The sequence below is a fragment of the Rhipicephalus microplus genome, chromosome X (assembly GCF_043290135.1).
Source record: "Rhipicephalus microplus isolate Deutch F79 chromosome X, USDA_Rmic, whole genome shotgun sequence".
Lineage (NCBI taxonomy): Eukaryota > Metazoa > Arthropoda > Arachnida > Ixodida > Ixodidae > Rhipicephalus > Rhipicephalus microplus.
The window spans coordinates 61,361,861-61,380,034 of record NC_134710.1 but is presented as its reverse complement, the minus strand read 5'-3'; the positions used below and the strand labels follow the sequence as shown (position 1 = coordinate 61,380,034).

The window sequence follows — 18,174 nt, the reverse complement described above, 5'->3', positions numbered from 1 at the left end:
TTAAGCTTTTCTGGCAATTTCGATAATGGTATTTATACCAATATAATGGTATTTAAAACATGACTGTATGACTAGCATAAGTGACTAGCCATATAAAAATCATGATTTGTATGTCATGAATTTCATGATTAACATGTCATGGTCTTGCTGTTTTTGCGGTGCTTTCGTTCACATGACATATTGCAAAACTAGTATAGTGTGACACCGCATGGCGAACGTAAGTGATAAGTCTTAACGTGGAAATCATGACATGGATGTCATGTAAGTTATGACTACACAACACGATCATGGTGCGCTCGCGGTCGTTTCGCTAGCTTTACAAGCACCAAATTTGGTATTACATGACGTGAATGAATGACGAAGGTATATGACTGGTGAAAAAATGACAATTATGTCATGCGTGTCATGTAAGAACATGACTACATACCACGCTCATATGATGCGCGCGCGATCGTTTCGCAAGCTTGATGATCTACCAAATTCGGTATTACGTGACGCGAATCGACGCCGAAGGTAAATGACTCGTTCAAACATAATCATCACATGCATGTCATGTAAGAACATGACTATATGACACGCTCTTGATGAGCTCGCAGCCGTTTCGCTAGCTTTACATATACCAAATTCAGTATATACTGCTTGGCACCAACGGACGACGAAGGTAAATGACACATCCCCACATGATAATGATGATATGCGTGTGTTGTTGCATGCTCCGCTCATAGCGTGCTCACGGCTGTTTCACTAGTTTCACGTATACCAAATTTGGTATACGTGACAAGAATAGACGACGAAGGTAAATGACACGTCCATACATGATTATCATGACATCAGTGTCGTGTAAAACATCACTATACATGCTACGCTTATAGCGTGCTGACGGCCGTTTCGCTAGCTTCACAAATACGAAATTCGGTATTACGTGACGTAAATGCACGACGAACACAGACACCACGCGCAAACATGATAACCATGACATGAAAGACATGTATGGCATATGCCTACCACTGCTGGGGCTGCTTTTGCAAACGTTAGTGATGCCGTCGTTACGCCTCTGTAAACAACATACTTGCATCTTTACGTGAGCGCGTAACATTTCTGCTTGTGTTCACTGTGTTCTACACATCCGTCCTCCTCGTAACGTTGTGCTGATTTTAAAGTGACACATCAGCCTTCCTCATTCGTGCTGCTTCACAAATCATCGATTCCCACTGTACGTGGGATCTGCCAATCTTTATATTTGATAGCTTCTTATATGTATACTTTAACGGTGGTATCCCTAATTGCAGGCTTATTTTGGTGTTATTTGTTTCGTCATTGATTTGTATATTTTTATCTAATTTATAATTATGTCTGTGCTGCTGTGAACTTATATAAAGGGGCAGCGGCCTCGTGAAGCTGCCGATCGACAGCTTTTATTCGCCGGTTTTCAGTCTGTTCGTGAGATAGACGAAATGAATTGAGTTGATTGGTTGATTGATCAATTGACTTGACATGCTTTCCATTTGTGTCTATAGCTCTCATGCAGTGAAGCATTAACTACGCCAGGTAACATTGCAGGGGCAAGATATGTGCAGTTATTCGTAGTATAACGTGTATTTAGTTACATAATTTTAGCGCGGTGAGATCCGCTAATGCCGCTCGCTTCAGTAAGTTTCCTTGTAGCGCACGTAAACAACAGGAAGAAATGAGGACACATGCAGACAGACAGAGCACTCTGTCTTTCTGCATGTGCCCTCATTTTTTCCCGTTGTCTACGTGCGCTACAAAGAAACTTACTGAAGATGAGCTACCAACAAGCCCGCATCGCATCTCTTAAGCCGCTAGCTGCCTCAAAGGGCCAGGTGCGCCTACGTCACGGCAGCTGTCCCCGAGCACCTGGCATTCTTCAATGAGCCATTTAATTCTTTATTCGGGTCCTAGGGTACTACAGGCGCATAGTTCCGGGCCGCGTCCGCGTTGGGTCTCTCTTGTTCGCGGGCCCATTGCATAGCCCTTAGTTGCTCCTGGAGATCGCAGCACGTCATGATGGTTAATAAAAAAGCCATGTCCTGTTGGGATAGCTTATCAAAAAAAAAAAACGCCCTAGCTATCATGAAAATTGGCATTCTTCGCGAACGCGATGAACAGGCAGCAGATAATAAAATTTCGTCACGTATTCGCTGCGAACGCCGTGAAGCAGCGCGGGGATTAAAGCGCGAAGAATACATTCACCTCAGTCAGAAGTAAATTTATATCTAACGCATAATCACGGACCTTACCCGTTACGCATAACGTTGCGAGCTCACGTAGTCGCATTTGGGCCATCACCAGCTCTTCGCACTCTTACATTCACGTTTTGTGCAAAGCCTCGCGTGACGAGGTGCACCCGAGTTATCGAGTCCCATTCGCCACTTCCGTATGATTGCTATCTTCTTTCGTTTACTTTTTACAGCGCAAGCACCAAGCGACATTCAGTTCATCGTGGAGCACCCCAGATTCCTCAGCGCGTGGGGTTCATACTGTTCCTAAGTACCCCGAAGAAAAATAAAACGACCAAACAAAGAGACGTTAAGGATTGTATATGATAGATACGAAATACATATGACCGTGAATTAACTACAAAAAAGAACCAATTACCCACCTGCATAACTAATTAACGTCATTTGGTTGGTGATAGGCAGAAAACTATACGCAAACGAATAGATTAGTTGCCCTAAGTGAACATAGGAAAGTGAAGTTGATTGATTGATTGATTGATATGTGGGGTTTACCGTCCCAAAACCACCAAATGATTATGAGAGACGCCATAGTGGAGGACTCCGGAAATTTCGACCACCTGGGGTTCTTTAACGTGCACCCGAATCTGAGCACACGGGCCTACAACATTTCTGCCTCCATCAGAAATGCAGCCGCCGCAGCTAGGATTCGAACCCGCGACCTGCGGGTCAGCAGCCGAGTACCTTACCCACTAGACCACCACGGCGGGGCGAAACTGAAGTTCGGTTATACGTTCTCCATAAGAGTAAAGCTACGTAACACGTTGAATACTTAGACACGTTAACTAAAGGTCTAATTAGACGGTAGAGATCTCATAGGTGGGTTCCAAATACGGTGCTCACACTGTGTTTTTAAACAAAGTTAGTACGACATTGTTTTGGGGGTGGCACATTTCCGACAAAGGCTCAGTAGTTGTATCATGGTTGACTCAAAGTGTACACCTTAGTAAAGAGTGATGAAAACGCTACCGTCACTCACGAACAAAAGTGAAGTGAAATGAACTTTATTTGGTCCTGAAGAACTAGTCAGACACCCCCATAAGAGGGGTCCGCGGCAGTTGCTAGCATCGTCAACGCCGGGACTGGAAGAACGTGGCCCTCCAACCGTTCGCAGGACTCCTGGACTGCCGTGGTAGTGGTTACAATGAAGAGGAAAAAGGCACCTAATTTCTGTCTGCCTTCAGGCGACACGGCGCAGTGCCTTATAGGGGTGGGGGGAAGGAGGGATAAAAAGAATAGAAGGAAAGTAGAAGCAGAAGAAGACAGCCAACGAGAGGAAAAAGAAGGAGATAGAAAAGTGGGGGGGGATCCGGTCGAAGCAGTCCAAGGGCGGGGTGCCACAATGCGAGAGCTACACGGCATCAGGAGACCGCGGAGGGCGAACCAGTCGGCGGGAGCTACGCTGAAGTCGGAGATCGCGAGGGCACAACCGTCCAGCTTGAAATCCTGCGAGCGAATCCTGGACTGCCGTGTATTGGACTGAGAGCTCAGAGCTTTTAAGAGCCCTCTCCCAGTCTTCTTCTGTGCTGAACATTGCGCCATGTAACGCCGGGCACTGCCAGAGCATGTGGTGGTGAGTGGTTGTAAAGAAAGAGGAAAAAGGCACCTAATTTCTGTCTGCCTCAAGGGCGATACGGCGCAGTGCCTGCCAGAGCATGTGAGCGAGTGTGCAGTTGTGTGTCCCTCGCCTTCCCCTCTCTCCGCGCCGCTGGCGGCACACGTGCGCTCCCGCTTCTTGGTGAGGTCAGCATCGGGTCCTTTTACTTGCGCGTCCCACAGCGCTCGCCTCGCGCCCTCCTCACACTCCTCCGTGCACTGAACACTACCTTGAACTCGAATACATTATATAACTAGAAGAACTTTGAAATCATTACAGTTATTTGGCCATTCGAGACACTATTCTTAACATTAAGATCGCCTAATACTTCTTTATTGCTTCACGAGTGGTAATCTTAATGTTGCCGCAGTATGACCATAGAATTTATGGGGTCAAATAACAAAGCTTTTCGGTTCCCTATGTTTCGCCTTTCACCTTAAGTTCCCAGTAATACAGTTTATTACGAAAGGTGCCAAATTTGGAATGACATTGTACAGCGACACCTAAGCTAGGTCACTTAAATTAGACCTAAGTGAGACCTAAGTTAGGTTCGGTCAGTGTACCGACCGAACCGTGAAAGCCAGAACATTCTTGCGCTAGGAAGCAACCGCTGATTTGTTTCTTGTTATTTATGGGCATGGTATTTGTCACAAAGTTTGTCCCAAAATACTACCAACTAATGAATGTTCCTTGTATGATCTAGAACACGTGCTATGGCAGCTGCCCACGTTACGCTGTGGCAAAGTCATCACACCATTCAAGTGGGAGGCTGCTATCACCAGCTGCGCAATCGAACAACAGTTACGAGTAGTCCAACGAGCCCGTGATGCAGTGACTTGGTCTTTCTGTTCCAACGTGGGAGTAGACCGAAACGTGTTTAGGCGCGTTACGAGGGACCACCATAAAGTTTATTCATTCGCGTTCTTTGACAAACTGCTGCCTGCTGACGAGCTAAGTGGTGCAGTTGAAGTGTGATGTTTGTAAACACTGCTAGTCGAAGAAATAGCACTCGAACACTGGCATGCTTTACACGAGATGAGCACGTGCATTCGATAGGACAGCACTTCCACGTGCTCTCCGATGTTGGAACTCTGTGCCAGAAAGCATCGCATGTCTAGAAAACGTTAATACATTCCCAGACGCATTGACTAGTAATCTTTCCAAAGAAGCGCAATTAAATGTGCCATTATAGCTTTATGCCCTCTGTGTCATGATATATATATATATATATATATATATATATATATATATATATATATATATATATATATATATATATATATATATATATATATATATATATATATATATATATATATATATATATATTTGCTTTCCTATTCATTTTTTAAAAACACCGTGCTGTGTCTTTTTTTGTTTTTTTGTTTTTTGCTTTACATGTGAATCAACTATTTGTATAAAATTTGAGGTTTGTTTGACTACATTACTTTGTAAATAATGCCTCCCTTTGTTATTTCCCTGTTATTTGTTTTGTCTTTGGTAGTGTTGTGATTTCTTTTTTCACCAGTACTGCCGTAATTAGTTTCCATTGCACTACTCTTGATCATTTGGTTCGTGAACGCTGTTTACATATTTGTATTTTGTGAGCGATACTGAAATTGCACCTTTCGCATGTCCCCCTTACACTATGCCTCAGCAGAGGCCTGTAAGGTAAATAAATATCATAAATGGTGGTCGTTTTTGCGATGTTAGTAGCCTTGAATGTTCACCCCGTTCAGTTAGCACACCAACGGTGAGTTCACCCCGCTTTGTATTCGAGGGATCGACAGAAACCCGTCTGGTCAGTAAAGTTAGTGGCGGGAAAATCAAGCACCGACCACTTGTTCGAAACACCGGCACCACCACGATTTATATCAAAGTCTATCGGGGATTCCGGACGAGAGCATAACCACTTCCCGTCAGACCTTGAATTTCTGCACCTGACACGTATGTCTGTCCGTATTTATTTTCTCGGCGTAAAAAATGCATTTTTCATTGATGCGTGGCATTAGTCTGGTACCACAACAAGAATCAAAGGAAAATTTCTTGGGCTCGCTATAGTCTGCTATCGGTTAAACCAAACCTATCGGTTAAACCAAATCTAGCGCGTAAAATTAACGCACACTCAAGGTAAAGCCCGCTCGTCATCGGCTGTAGTGTTTTTTTTTCTTGAGTGCATGTATAAATATTTCGTCTTAAATCTAACTATAGCAATAAAGTCGAAGCGCTTCCTGAGGTGCAATCTCATTTGAGACAAGGGATCAACTGGGAAAGGGTACGTCTTTGAGCGTGTAGTGGAACCAGGGGCGGGTTTTCCGGCAAATTTTCGTAAAGAGCAGCTCGGCTTGTGCGATCGGGGTAGACGAAATCGAAGGAAGCGGGAATGAAAGTGAGGACTTTGGCGAAATGGTACGACGCCATCGCTTACGAGGAGATATATCAGCGTCGCACGCGTGAGGTTTACAGCGGCGGCGGCGACAGTGATTCACGTCATTGTCTCCGCGGCTCATTTACATGCTTGTTGCCAGGCCTTAACGACGGGCTTGTTATGCAGAGCAGGTGCCTGCTCGTCGACGCGCCTGGATGAATGCGATGCGCGACAACATACTTTACGTGAGGGGGAGTGAGGGGGAGATCGAGTATCTGGCGAAACAATAGTTACTCGCTCCGTATTTACAGGTTGTTGCGCTTGTTCTCCTGCGTGGCTCAGATCTTTCCGTGCATGTCCGGAGTCGGAAATAATAAAGAACTCCGCACCAGCGGTGACAACCTTGAATGTATAGTTTTCTTCTTTTTTTCCCCCCTCGAGTACAGAACCGCGTGCGCGTGCGTCGTTGGGAGGAGCAGTCGGCAGAGCTTTCGTGCGCCGTTGCCACAGGGGGCGCGGCGCATGCGAGGCACGGGTGAGGTCTTCCCCATGACGGCGTCGCATGCGCCCTTGGCTCCGCGTCGTGCCCGCGGCGTCATTAAGACCACCGCGCTGATTAGCCTTTGTGGCACAAGGTCGCGTGCCTCTCTGAGAATGCCACTAGGCTCACCGGCAGGAAGACGAATCAAGCATTTACTCTTTGTTATGTCTATTTTTTTTCCTTTATTGTTACTTTTAATGTTTTTTTTATTGTAGTCTTGCTTTTTGTGTAGAAAGTGAAACTGCCGTAAAGAGACGCAGAAATGTGCCTTAGCAGCTACTGCACAAAAAGCTCGCTTCGTCGGAACGGAGGAGAGAGAGAGCAGCCTGCCAGCGCCAGTCGGAGGCAAACGCCAACACTCGCCGTAAAACCGCGTATACATGCATTTATACATCTACGGGGAGACATTATAATGCTACCGTGAAGAGAAAAGAAAGCGCCGGCAAGCGTACAATGAGTGGAGGAAGGGGTCATGGTAAGTCATCGTGGAAATTTCTAAGAACTTCATTTATTCGTCTCTTTTTTATTATGCATGCACCTTAATGAGACATTACCATCGTAAGTGACGAAAACAGCTCCTCTTATCTTTGCTGTGCTATAGATATTACGCAAATGGCATGCAGAATTTCCTCTACTCGCTAATAACGTTTCATGACTATTGTTTTCTCTCAAACACCCCAATTAGGCCATTCTCTGCGACGAAGCGGAGAAGCGTGATTGCATATATACAGCTCCCATGGCGTTGTAGCGAAGGAGGCACATCCTTTAACACTGGTTTTTTTTCCTACATGGCACCGAATAAAAAAACATGACACCTAGTTTAAAGTAATGAGACGCGTCATTATGTAAGTTTATAAGGATTACACGAGATGCAGTCAATGTTGCACGTCACACCACGCTTGTTAGGCCACCGCCGTAACGCAATTCTTTTGGCAAGAGGGCTGCGCTTTGCAGTGCATCCTGCGTATTGTGAGTTCAACACATGTACCCACCCCTGAAGTGCATCCTGCTGAGTCTGGCTTCTGATATCTAAAGCAGATAAGAAAAATAAAATAAGAATGGTCGCGACTGTTGTGTCGCTCACGATGGGTGGTTTGTTGCATTTCGCTATGCTTTAGCAACATTATTATATAAGGCCAAAACACTAAATGACTTGTTCAACACGATAAGTGTCCGTCGGCGTCAACATGAGTGATGCGATGTCGTCCCTTGTGACGTCTTCATGGCGCCACATGTCACCAGAATCAGTGACATTATTGTGACGTCACTATGATATGACAAGCGGCACCGCTATTGCGTCACCTTGGATCAACCTTTGCCTCGTCCCGGAGACAGAGCGAAGCCGCGTTTGGTGAAAAGGGAGGAGGAGGTATAAATGCAATCAATTGAGAATAAAATAAAAATAGCTTTCAAATGAATAACCAAACGTGTTACTTTCTTCCGCTATTTCGGGAAACTCGGCTTGTTCGAAGATGCAGGAAAACCTGTTCCGGAACGTCGGGCGCATACGTGCCGCGACACGCGTCGCACACACTGCGGGGCCGCTACTCGCTTAGTGCAATGAAGGCTTGCAAGGAGCATAAGCCTCCGGTGGCTGCATCACGGCGTCGCTTTTGCCCTGCGTGCCACTCGCTCACCGAAAAGCAGACAGAAGATGATGGCCGTGTTACCGAGCCCAGCCAAGTAGTGAGCACTTCCCCTCCACCGCTTCGGTGACCTGTCAGGTGAACGGCCACGTCGTGAAACCGGGACGAGAAAACGAAAACGCCGGTGCCAGTTGGTCATTCCCTTCGCCGGCGCGCCGACTCCTCTTTGTCACCCTTCATGCCGGGGTCGGCCGTGCCGCTGGGCTCGTAACGGGGAAGGAGGTGCACTCACGGCCAGCAGGCCGAGCTTATGTATCCGCGCGGGCAGCACTTTGCGGCTGCGAAGGAAGCGATTCGCCATTCTGGCCACGGACCTGCTCTTCCGAGTCCTTCCCCCATAAAAGGGAGCATGCAAACAAAAATAAAATAAAAACTAAGTGGCGAAGAACGCCACTCATGGCTTTTCTTAAGCATTCGCCAAATTAGCACGAGCCAGTAATTTTAGTTCACGAGAGTGACTGTCAGAAGTTAAGAAGTATGCTGTCGTTTTATTAGTGACTGCGTTAGAACCACGGTGGTTCAAAAATAGGTTTGTCATCCGGGGCTACCAAGGGCAGAGTCATGCCACTAAACAGACTTATACGCTTTATATGCTTTCTGTCTCTATCTCGCTCTCTACTATACGTGCGACGTTCGCACGTAGAGTAGAGAGCGTTTTAGAGTAGAGAGCGAGACAGAAATGTCATGGCCGTTCTTGATTAAATATTTATCCTGTATTTTGTCGTAGCTTTCGTATTGTGAGCTGAGAGAGAAATGAGAGTGTCCTACATATATCGAGCCATGCCGTCCGATCCCGAGCTGCGCCTTTTACCCCTATGATGTTCTGGGGGTGGGCTACAGCATACAGCGGTCAGGGGCCGGCCGTTAACCAAAGTTATACGTGGTTGTAGTAGCATTCTGTTCGTAAATGCATTTTGCCTTTATGCAGCAGCCATCGCCTGAAGCATATAAAGCATAAATATTGTCTAGAATTTGCAGCCGCGACCAAGTCTAAGGTAACAACTAGTCTTATGAATACAGGCTCCAGCATATCTATTCTGCACCAATGACTTGCTTTTGCGTACGGGCTATATTCATTCAGCTCATGTAAATTGACATTGTGCACTGAAACAAAACTATGCATTTAATTGCAAATTTTTTAGCGTATACGTATAAGCCATATAATGAGCTTTGAATCATATAGTGGCATTGCATGGTTAGCAGTGGTATAAAGAAGGTAACAAGCAATATTGGCCAGAATTGGGTATACGATGCGTGTTTTCGCATTTTATTCTCAAAGATGTAGTTTGTAACCTTATTAAAATGTTTTCTTATAGTAGGGCACCGCAACCCGTAAGTTTGAGGTAGCTTTCGCACTAGAAAACGTCAACGTGTGAGTCGTCTTTTTTTTTCTTTAATGAACCTTTCGCACTACTTTCTCTCTTTCTTCTCTTCACAACAACGGAAAAGATGAAAAATGATAGCTCGAAAGGAAGGGCGAAATCGCAGTGCTACACCACATTAAACAATAAAATCGCAGCAGTTCGGAGAACGCTGCTGACGTCTCGTGTGACGTTACACACAAGCAGCCTGCTTCTCGATTCAATTGCCAATGCGAAAGTACCTCCGCCTTATCACTTCCGTCTTTTCCTCTTTGCCTACACCCATCGGAATGAGCAGGCTCGCTCGCTCTGGCTTCTATCCCTTAACGTTGCAACGCAAAGAATAGTCACCGTTATAAATTCCAGTTATTAAATACATCCAACCAACTCTGATTTATATGTGGGGTTTAACGTCCCAAAACCACCATATGATTATGAGAGGCGCCGTAGTGGAGGGCTCCGGAAATTTCGACCCCCTGGAGTTATTTAACCTGCACCCAAATCTGAGCACACGGGCCTAAACATTTCCGCCTCCATCGGAAATGCAGCCGCCACAGCCGGGATTCGAACCCGCGACCTGCGAGTCAGCAGCCGAGTACCTTAACCACTAGACCACCGCGGCGGGGCATCCAACCAACTCTACCACTATTCATGACGCAATTCCGGAACTGTACATATTTCAGCATCGTGCACAGCGTAATTTCAATCACTGTAGTAAATAAAGCAAGCGAAAACGCCCACAGTGCACGTGCGTGTAAAACCTGCGGACATGGTGAAAAATCAAATTTTTCCTTTGAAGTCACTAGACATGCAGGGTATTTTTTTTTTTTTCTGAGGAAAAGTGCGATAGTCTACCGTGCTGTTCTTGGAGCGCGAATTACTTGCAGCTGCCACGCGATTCGAACGAAGCTACGAAAATTTGAACTAGAATAAAGTTTCGTTTGTCAATTCTGTCTATATCATTCAGTGCTGGATTAAAACGGTAATGAGGGTGCGTCACATCGTTCATGTTTTGTTATATCTGCACCTTTAAGGAATTAAAGTGCCACAGTCACTAGATACCAGCATAACGTGACTTCGCATATATATATATATATATATATATATATATATATATATATATATATATATATATATATATATATATATATATATATATATATAAAGTAAGGGAAAAAAGTGTATACCTAAGGGCTCGTTTTTCCGTGTTTTAACACAATATTAATGAGATATAACAGACAGTAATGCGAAGGAATGTACAGGGGAAGTTATTAAAACCAATGGAATGTAAATAAGAAGAAAGAAAAGTGGATGAAAAAATTACCAACTGTGAGCAGGAATCGAACCTACGACCTTCGAATTACGCGTTCGATGCTGTAACCACTGAGCTATCACAGCGGCCCTCCCTCCATCCACTTTTTTGGGTTTATCTGTGAATTTAGAAGTAGGAGCGACAGTCAGCGCCATCTATAAGTCAAACAACGAGTGTGAAAACACTCTTATGCGCATGTTTGGCGTCACGTAGCACGTGAACTTATTATGAGCGGGCAGCGGATTAATTGTCCCTCTTATACAACCTAAACACACCAAGTCTGCCAGTACGAGACCCTCGTTCAATGAAATAAGGGAAAGAAGTGTATACCTAAGGGCTCGTTTTTTCGTGTTTTAACACAATATTAATAAGCTATAACAGACAGTAATGCGAAGGAATGTACAGGGGAAGTTATTAAAACCAATGGAATGTAAATAAGAAGAAAGAAAAGTGGATGAAAAAATTACCAACTGTGAGCAGGAATCGAACCTACGACCTTCGAATTACGCCCTTTGAATATATATATATATATATATATATATATATATATATATATATATATATATATATATATATATATATATATATATATATATATATATATATATATCATATATATGTAGCAATGAGCACAGATATTTTACGGTGAACACACACACAAGTAGATTTTGGTGTTTCAAAGTCAGCTTGGTTTTCAATAGTGTTCTTGAGGAAACGTAAAGAGCAGAGACTAAAATTTTGCCACACTCACAAAAAAAAAACAGTAGTTTCGTTTTCTGTTTTTTTTTTCCTAAAGAGATGTTCTCCACGTAAAATTCTGGTACTGTCTCTAATAAAAAAGTATTTACCTTACAGGTCACAGTACACAATTATCAATACCACTAAATCTGAAACCCACCCTATAAAGTATGGCATACCTCAGGGGTCAACTCTTGGACCGGTTTTGTTTTTAGTTTATATAAATGACATTGGTACTATAAGAGGATGCAAAAATGTAGTATTATATGCAGATGACACGAACATTGTTTGTTTCAGAATTAAATTGAAAGAAATGTTTATGCAGGTGAACACATGATTAGAAAACCTGAAAGTTTTGTTGGAGGCTAACAAACTTCATTTTAATATAAAGCAAACACCTTTGTTTTATTCAAAGCCAAGAGCATATCAGCAAACCCCACCACCAGAATTTCAGCAAACACTACTCTGACAGACATCAACCATCGCATTTCTGTGGGTAATAATTTACGATAACCTCTCCTCATGGGTACCACGTGTCATAAAGCAATCGTTTTAGCAAATAAACTAGGGCACTTTCTATCACCTCACACGAAACGACAGCTTTATTATGCCCTAATACAGTCACGCCTCACATACTCCTCTCTGGTGTAGTCTACAACCACAGAGATGAACTTAAGTTCACTTTTATCGCTGCAAAAGCGGACAATACGAGCAGTCGGAGATATCTCATATGCTTTGAGTACAACTCCATGCTTTAGCAACTATAACATATTGCCGAAACTTAAACTTAGGTCGTTACTGAAGGTAATGTGCCAATATACTAGTAGTACAGCGCTTTTCGAGAAAATGTATCAAACCAAACTTCCCCTATGAACTACGTAAAAACAAAACTGTCCAATCCCAATCAAGAACAAACTACGGCTTACAAAAATTGACGACCGGACATCTTAAACCCAGGTATAATAAACCTACTGCAAAATAGAATCGCCTCAACTAAAAGAAAAAGTAGAATAGTTGTTACTTTCGGAGTTTTAGGGTGTTATGCTCCCTGTCCTTCCTCATTTGTTACTCATCCTTCCTTCTTACTGCCACAATTGCACAACTCTTTTGTTGCTTTTCGTTTTGCCGTTTATTTTCCTCTCGAAGCTACACAAGTAGCTTTTTTGTCTTATTTCTACTTTTGTACCACAGAAGTGCTATTGTGGTTGTTTAAATTGTGAATGACACAACCACCTGTCGCAACTGCTGTCTTGGTGATGTAACCTAGCCAGGAACCGTTCGGACCTTTTGCTGCGTCTCCCAAAACAATTGTTTGTCTTGAATAAAGTCTGAATGAAATGTCAAAAAAGACATTTCTCATCGCGCTTTTGAGACACTCTCAGTGCAAAATTACTCCATACCAGAAATGTAGGATCATCAATAACCCAAACGAGGTCTCTAACTTGCTTTTAACCTCGGTATCACATAATTTGGTTTCTGACACCATCGACCACAGCACTGATTCTGACAGATTTGTTAGTCTGACTAAACCCACTCGAAGTTATTCACCGTCCGCGCATCCTTTATGAGTGTACGACAAATATTATTCGCAGCACGCAAGCATGGATTGCTGTACGTGCTATCATAGATTTGTGGCGCCACACTAATGACATTCGCTTCTGATATAACCACAAAGATGTCTTGTCACTTTGTTGAATACAAAATTGAATATTTTTTTCATGTTGCGTAAGTCAACACACTTCCACGTGGACAGCAGAGTTACGTGTCCCGCTTAGCAGCGGTAAATATCTCTGGCCTTGCTGGTGTGTAGCCCGTTCAGCGTTAAGTTCTGAACTTATGTGACGGGACCGGGCAAGAAGCTTTAGCACTTGCGTGTGTGTGTGCTTCTTTTTGTCCTTTTCTGTCGTATAAGTTCTGCGCGTAAACCAAGAAATATTATTTTTTCACTAAACATATTATGTTTGAAGAGTGCAAAAGTGTCAAGTCTTAAAACCATCATAGGAATTTGAGAGACGCCGCAGTGGAGGGCTCCAGAAATTTCGGCCATCTAGTGTTTAATAACGTGCAGCGACATCGCACAGAACAGGGGTCTCTATCAAATCGAAATGCAAGCGCCTATCCAGAAACTGAGCACCATAACCACTGCTTTATCCTGGCGAACTAAAATGAGTAATAGAAACAAAGTAGCAAGATGTGAAGTGTAGCCTTGTGAACTTGCTTCTTAATGCGTTTTCGCGAACTGTACGCATACTGTGTACTAAGCTTCCCATCGGGAAGGTTTAGGACTGCATACTGTCATAACGCCAGACCATTAGAACCCCCTCTCCGCTGGTGAACAATGCAGCTCTTCTGTCAGTGAAAGTTCTCCGGCATTATCCACGCATTGAAGAGCGTGCGGCGAAAAGCGTTCTTCCTGCAGAATAGCTCCAGGCCGTTCGAAGGCGGCCCGGCAGGAAAGCCGGAAAAGCGGTTCGCGACAAGCAATCGGCCACCGCCGGGCTGACCGACATTTTCGGTGGAGGGGAGGGCTCACGACGTCAGCGAGAGAGTCGTGTCCTCTCGTGGCCGTGTTCACAGCATTCAGCATTACCATGCCATAAATATCTGCTGCCCGAACCACGACCGGGGACACTCCTCTGCTGCACTCGTACCGCCGGGGAGAAAACAGTCGGCCACTTGGTTTTACGCGGTCGCCTTTTTTCTCTTTTTCTACGCGATTGTCGTTATTATTGTTATTACTTTGGGGCCGTACTTTGGCGTTCCGTTCTGTATTCTCAAGCGAACCCGGAACTCACGCAACTCGTTCACTCGTGACTATGTAAAGCTTTCGTTGGCACGTGTCCCGTCAGTCAGAAGCCGAAGAAAAAAAGGGGCAGAAACAAGAAAAGCAAATAAATAAAATCAAAGAGCGAGATGAAACGAATGACAGAAAGGCGCCAAGCAGATACGAGGTCCCGTCAGTGAATGTCGTAAGACGTGCAGCAATGGTTATGCTGGACCGGTCCGAGGCCGTTTCTGGACATCTTTTCTTGGATGGCGGGCCTCGCACGTCTCTTGAGAGATGAGCCGAGAGAGTGGGAGTGACGAGCTTGCTCGGTTGTCTGTTGATTCAGGCTCTCCTCGTGAGGCGTCTCTGACAATCGCTGTTAGGTGTGACATGTCAACATGTCAGGAAGCGCTGGATCAAAATAACACTTTCAATGATCGCACGCTCGCTTATATATATTGGAAAAAAGTGTTTCGTAACTGTTTGACAGGTCCTTATCCGAAAGCTACAGGTCAACACAAATATGAACACTATACGCGTATGGAAAGCAGTGACACCTGACGCCACTGACCGTGAATTCAGCATTCTCGTGTGACGACATTTGGCAGGGACTATTTGTATAATTCTGGCAACAAAGCAAAGCTATAAGTAGTTACGCTAATTCTCAAATGGCATGCTATAGGGGCCCCGTAAGCAATACAGGTATCACGAAAATAACCGTTCCTTCGTATATCATAACTTGACATGCGCATGCCTCAGATGCCCCTCTCGAACGTAGCCCAAATGCGTTGCCAGTTTCATTTGCGCTATGAACGAGAAAGTGGCTTTTAAACACTGTATATATCACTTTGTACAAAAACATTTCATCCACTGCACATGGGCGTCTTGTAGGTCATCGCAACAGTTATCGTTTTTAGAGGCGAAGCTCCAAAAGGCGTGGGTCTGTCCATCCCTTGTATGTATGTATGTGACCGCATATAGTTCCACCTTTCCCAACGGCCCACTACTTCGTCAATCATCTCACTACGCTCCATCACCGATCCACCACTTCACCGACCATAAATCAAATACTGTTGAGAAGTAGCCAATATTAAATGCAAGATGGTCGTGTACTGGTATCCAGGTGCGCGTTAAAGAATCATAGATTGTTCCACAGTGTCCATTCCTTGTTTGTACGAGACCACCTCACGTTCCATCTTTGCAAACTGCCCACTAATTCGTCCTTGCAAACATCCACTGAGCCCCATCACCGATCCACCGCTTCTCTAACCATAAAGCCGTTATAATGAAGGGGGAATGGAAGCGACGTATGATAGCTACCACTTACGAATAATAAAATTTCTTGTATAAATATGTATCGTGTTCGTCACGTCTTTGATGATGTAGTGGGCGATATTCGCGGATGGTTCAAGGTTTAGCGACGAAACCCTCCAGCGCTTCGCCCCACTCATCATCATTCACTCCGTGGATATGCTGCAATCGTTCTTTTTTTTTTGCAGACACACTGCTGAACAAGACCCAGTTTCAATGCTGAAGAAAGAAAATACAGAACAAGCAGACGACGTCAAGCAAGCACGAGCGCCTGATCCACGCCCTCACTTCATGGATGACAAACGAGGCTATTGCACCGCTGACATCACTACAACAGTAACGTTCGCGTTTACTTGGTAAACTGGCACTATCATGCCGGCCCCGTTGAAGCGGAGCACTTTCTCACCGGGTTCCGCTTTCTCCGGAAGTGAAAGCGAGATATCTTACTAGGCATGTCCCCATTCGAAGTCACTCGTAATGCGCCATACACCATTGGGCGATGCCTCGCGCTTCTTCCTGAAGGGACATGGTCTTAAACACGTCCGTGTGAAAAACTTTGCGTTGCAACGTTAAACAGTGAATCCTGTTGACAAGGAAAGAGAACAACAGAAGACTGTCAGCGAGCGTATCTGTGATCCAGTATCGTTTTGCTGGAATAACTGCATCGGACGAGCTACTCGCGCGCATGAGGAAGTGAGTTTACGCGGTGGCTCTATTCTATATCCGCTAAATACCTTCAAGCCTTAGACACGGGAAGCACCCCCAATGGTTGATCAATGCTACTTAACCACACAGTTTTAAAAAAAGCATACAAATGAAAGTGGAGTGAAAAGCAAAGCGGACGCAATCATCGTCACTGAGACCATGTAGTGCGGAGTAGCGAAAGAGTTGAGGCCATCGGCGCACCTTCTCACCTGTGGTCAGCGCAGGCCGCGTGGTTGACGCATGTCGTTCCGTGGGCCGGCAGAGCCGACGGCGCGCGAGCGCTGATCTCTGACGTCTCGACTATCCTTGGGGGGCAAGCCCAGCGCTACCGTCGGCGTACGCGACGTTGGCTGCCAGCGCAGCGCGAATGTGCCGCCCGCCGAAAGCGACCCGGCGCGAAGAAGGAAGGCCCCTTTCCGGCTACGTCACAAGACCCCCTTTCTCTGTTGCTGCTGATGGCGGGCCGGCTCCTTAAAGAGGCCACTTTTTCCCCGGCTGCCGAAGAAAGCCAGCCCGCACGAACGCCGCCGGAATCCGTGGCCCGCCGGCTGAGTACACTTCATGTGGCCGGTACGCTTTCTCCCCCCTTCTGACGCTGCTGAGCTGGAAAGCGCGCCTTTGAGTCATTCGGAAGGGGCAATACTCCTTCGTCTCCCCAGTGACCATGGCTGGACCTCAAAAGCAGCACCTGCGGACAGTAATCTTTGTCAAGAACGAGAAGAAATGATTGGGCACCCCATTTCTGCTGTTTAAGCGCGGACTAATCGCTTCGTCGAATGCGCTCAAAAACGCCTGTAGTGCGTCTCAGACTGGGGACAAGCTGACCTATTCTGTTCAGTAATAATGAGACGGAACAGGTCTTTTACATTTGCATTCCAGGATCCCTGTTCCGTTCTCGTGCGTGTTCGAGTTCTTGCTTTATTTCGCTCTCTGTGGTATCGAGGAGACTTAGCCGCTAATCTTCTGTAACTGTGCTCGCTACGGTGTCCACAGACGATCACTCAAAATTTAACTAGTTCACCTTGAGCACAGACCGATGCTCCTAGCAACAATACCGGAATGTCTTCATGAAAGGTGGTCGACAATGAAAGTAACGAAGGCATTACAAAGCCTTTATAGACAACCGACTTCCACAAGTTACTTTAGGCTGATAGTGATGCGGTGTAACGCACAAACGTGACGTTGTGTATGCGTGTGTGTGCGCACTCACACACACAGTTTTTTTATTCTTCTTTCTTTCAAGCTCTCTGTCCCTTCCCGCATTGTAGTGAAGCATACCGCTTATTTAGAACTGGTTAGCATCCTGGCCTTCCTTCCCTCTCTCTTTCCTTTTTTTTTTCGCAGCAAGAAGCCGTATTGCACGCGCTCTTGCAGTATTCGGATTATTCACAGTGCCAGCCGGAATAACCTGCGAACCCAAGTGCACATTACGAAGAAAAAACTCTGTGTCATGTTACACTGGCAACGACAGCTACATTTCATAGTGGGTACGCGTGAAAGAATATAACTATGGGCGTTTTACGCACCTTATGAAACTTCGGAACGACCGGTGTCTGCCGCTCAGGGACAC

General features: G+C 45.2%; 1 protein-coding gene across 5 annotated transcripts in view; it reads right to left on the bottom strand.

Moving 5' to 3' along the window:
* The window catches only part of LOC119176099 (uncharacterized), an 86,516-nt gene extending 69,432 nt beyond the window's left edge, over nucleotides 1–17,084 (bottom strand). For 2 of the 5 annotated variants that reach the window (XM_075876932.1, XM_037427232.2), the window contains exon 1: nucleotides 16,806–17,084. Coding sequence is in view for 1 of the 5 variants with exons in the window: in XM_075876927.1 (XP_075733042.1) it covers nucleotides 8,402–8,549 (148 nt within the window). In the remaining 4 variants the exon portion in view is untranslated. Of the gene's footprint in view, nucleotides 1–8,401; nucleotides 8,709–16,805 lie in introns of those variants that run through there. The other 3 variants (XM_075876931.1, XM_037427231.2, XM_075876927.1) reach the window with 3 other exon arrangements.
* Nucleotides 17,085–18,174: the final 1,090 nt, after the last annotated feature.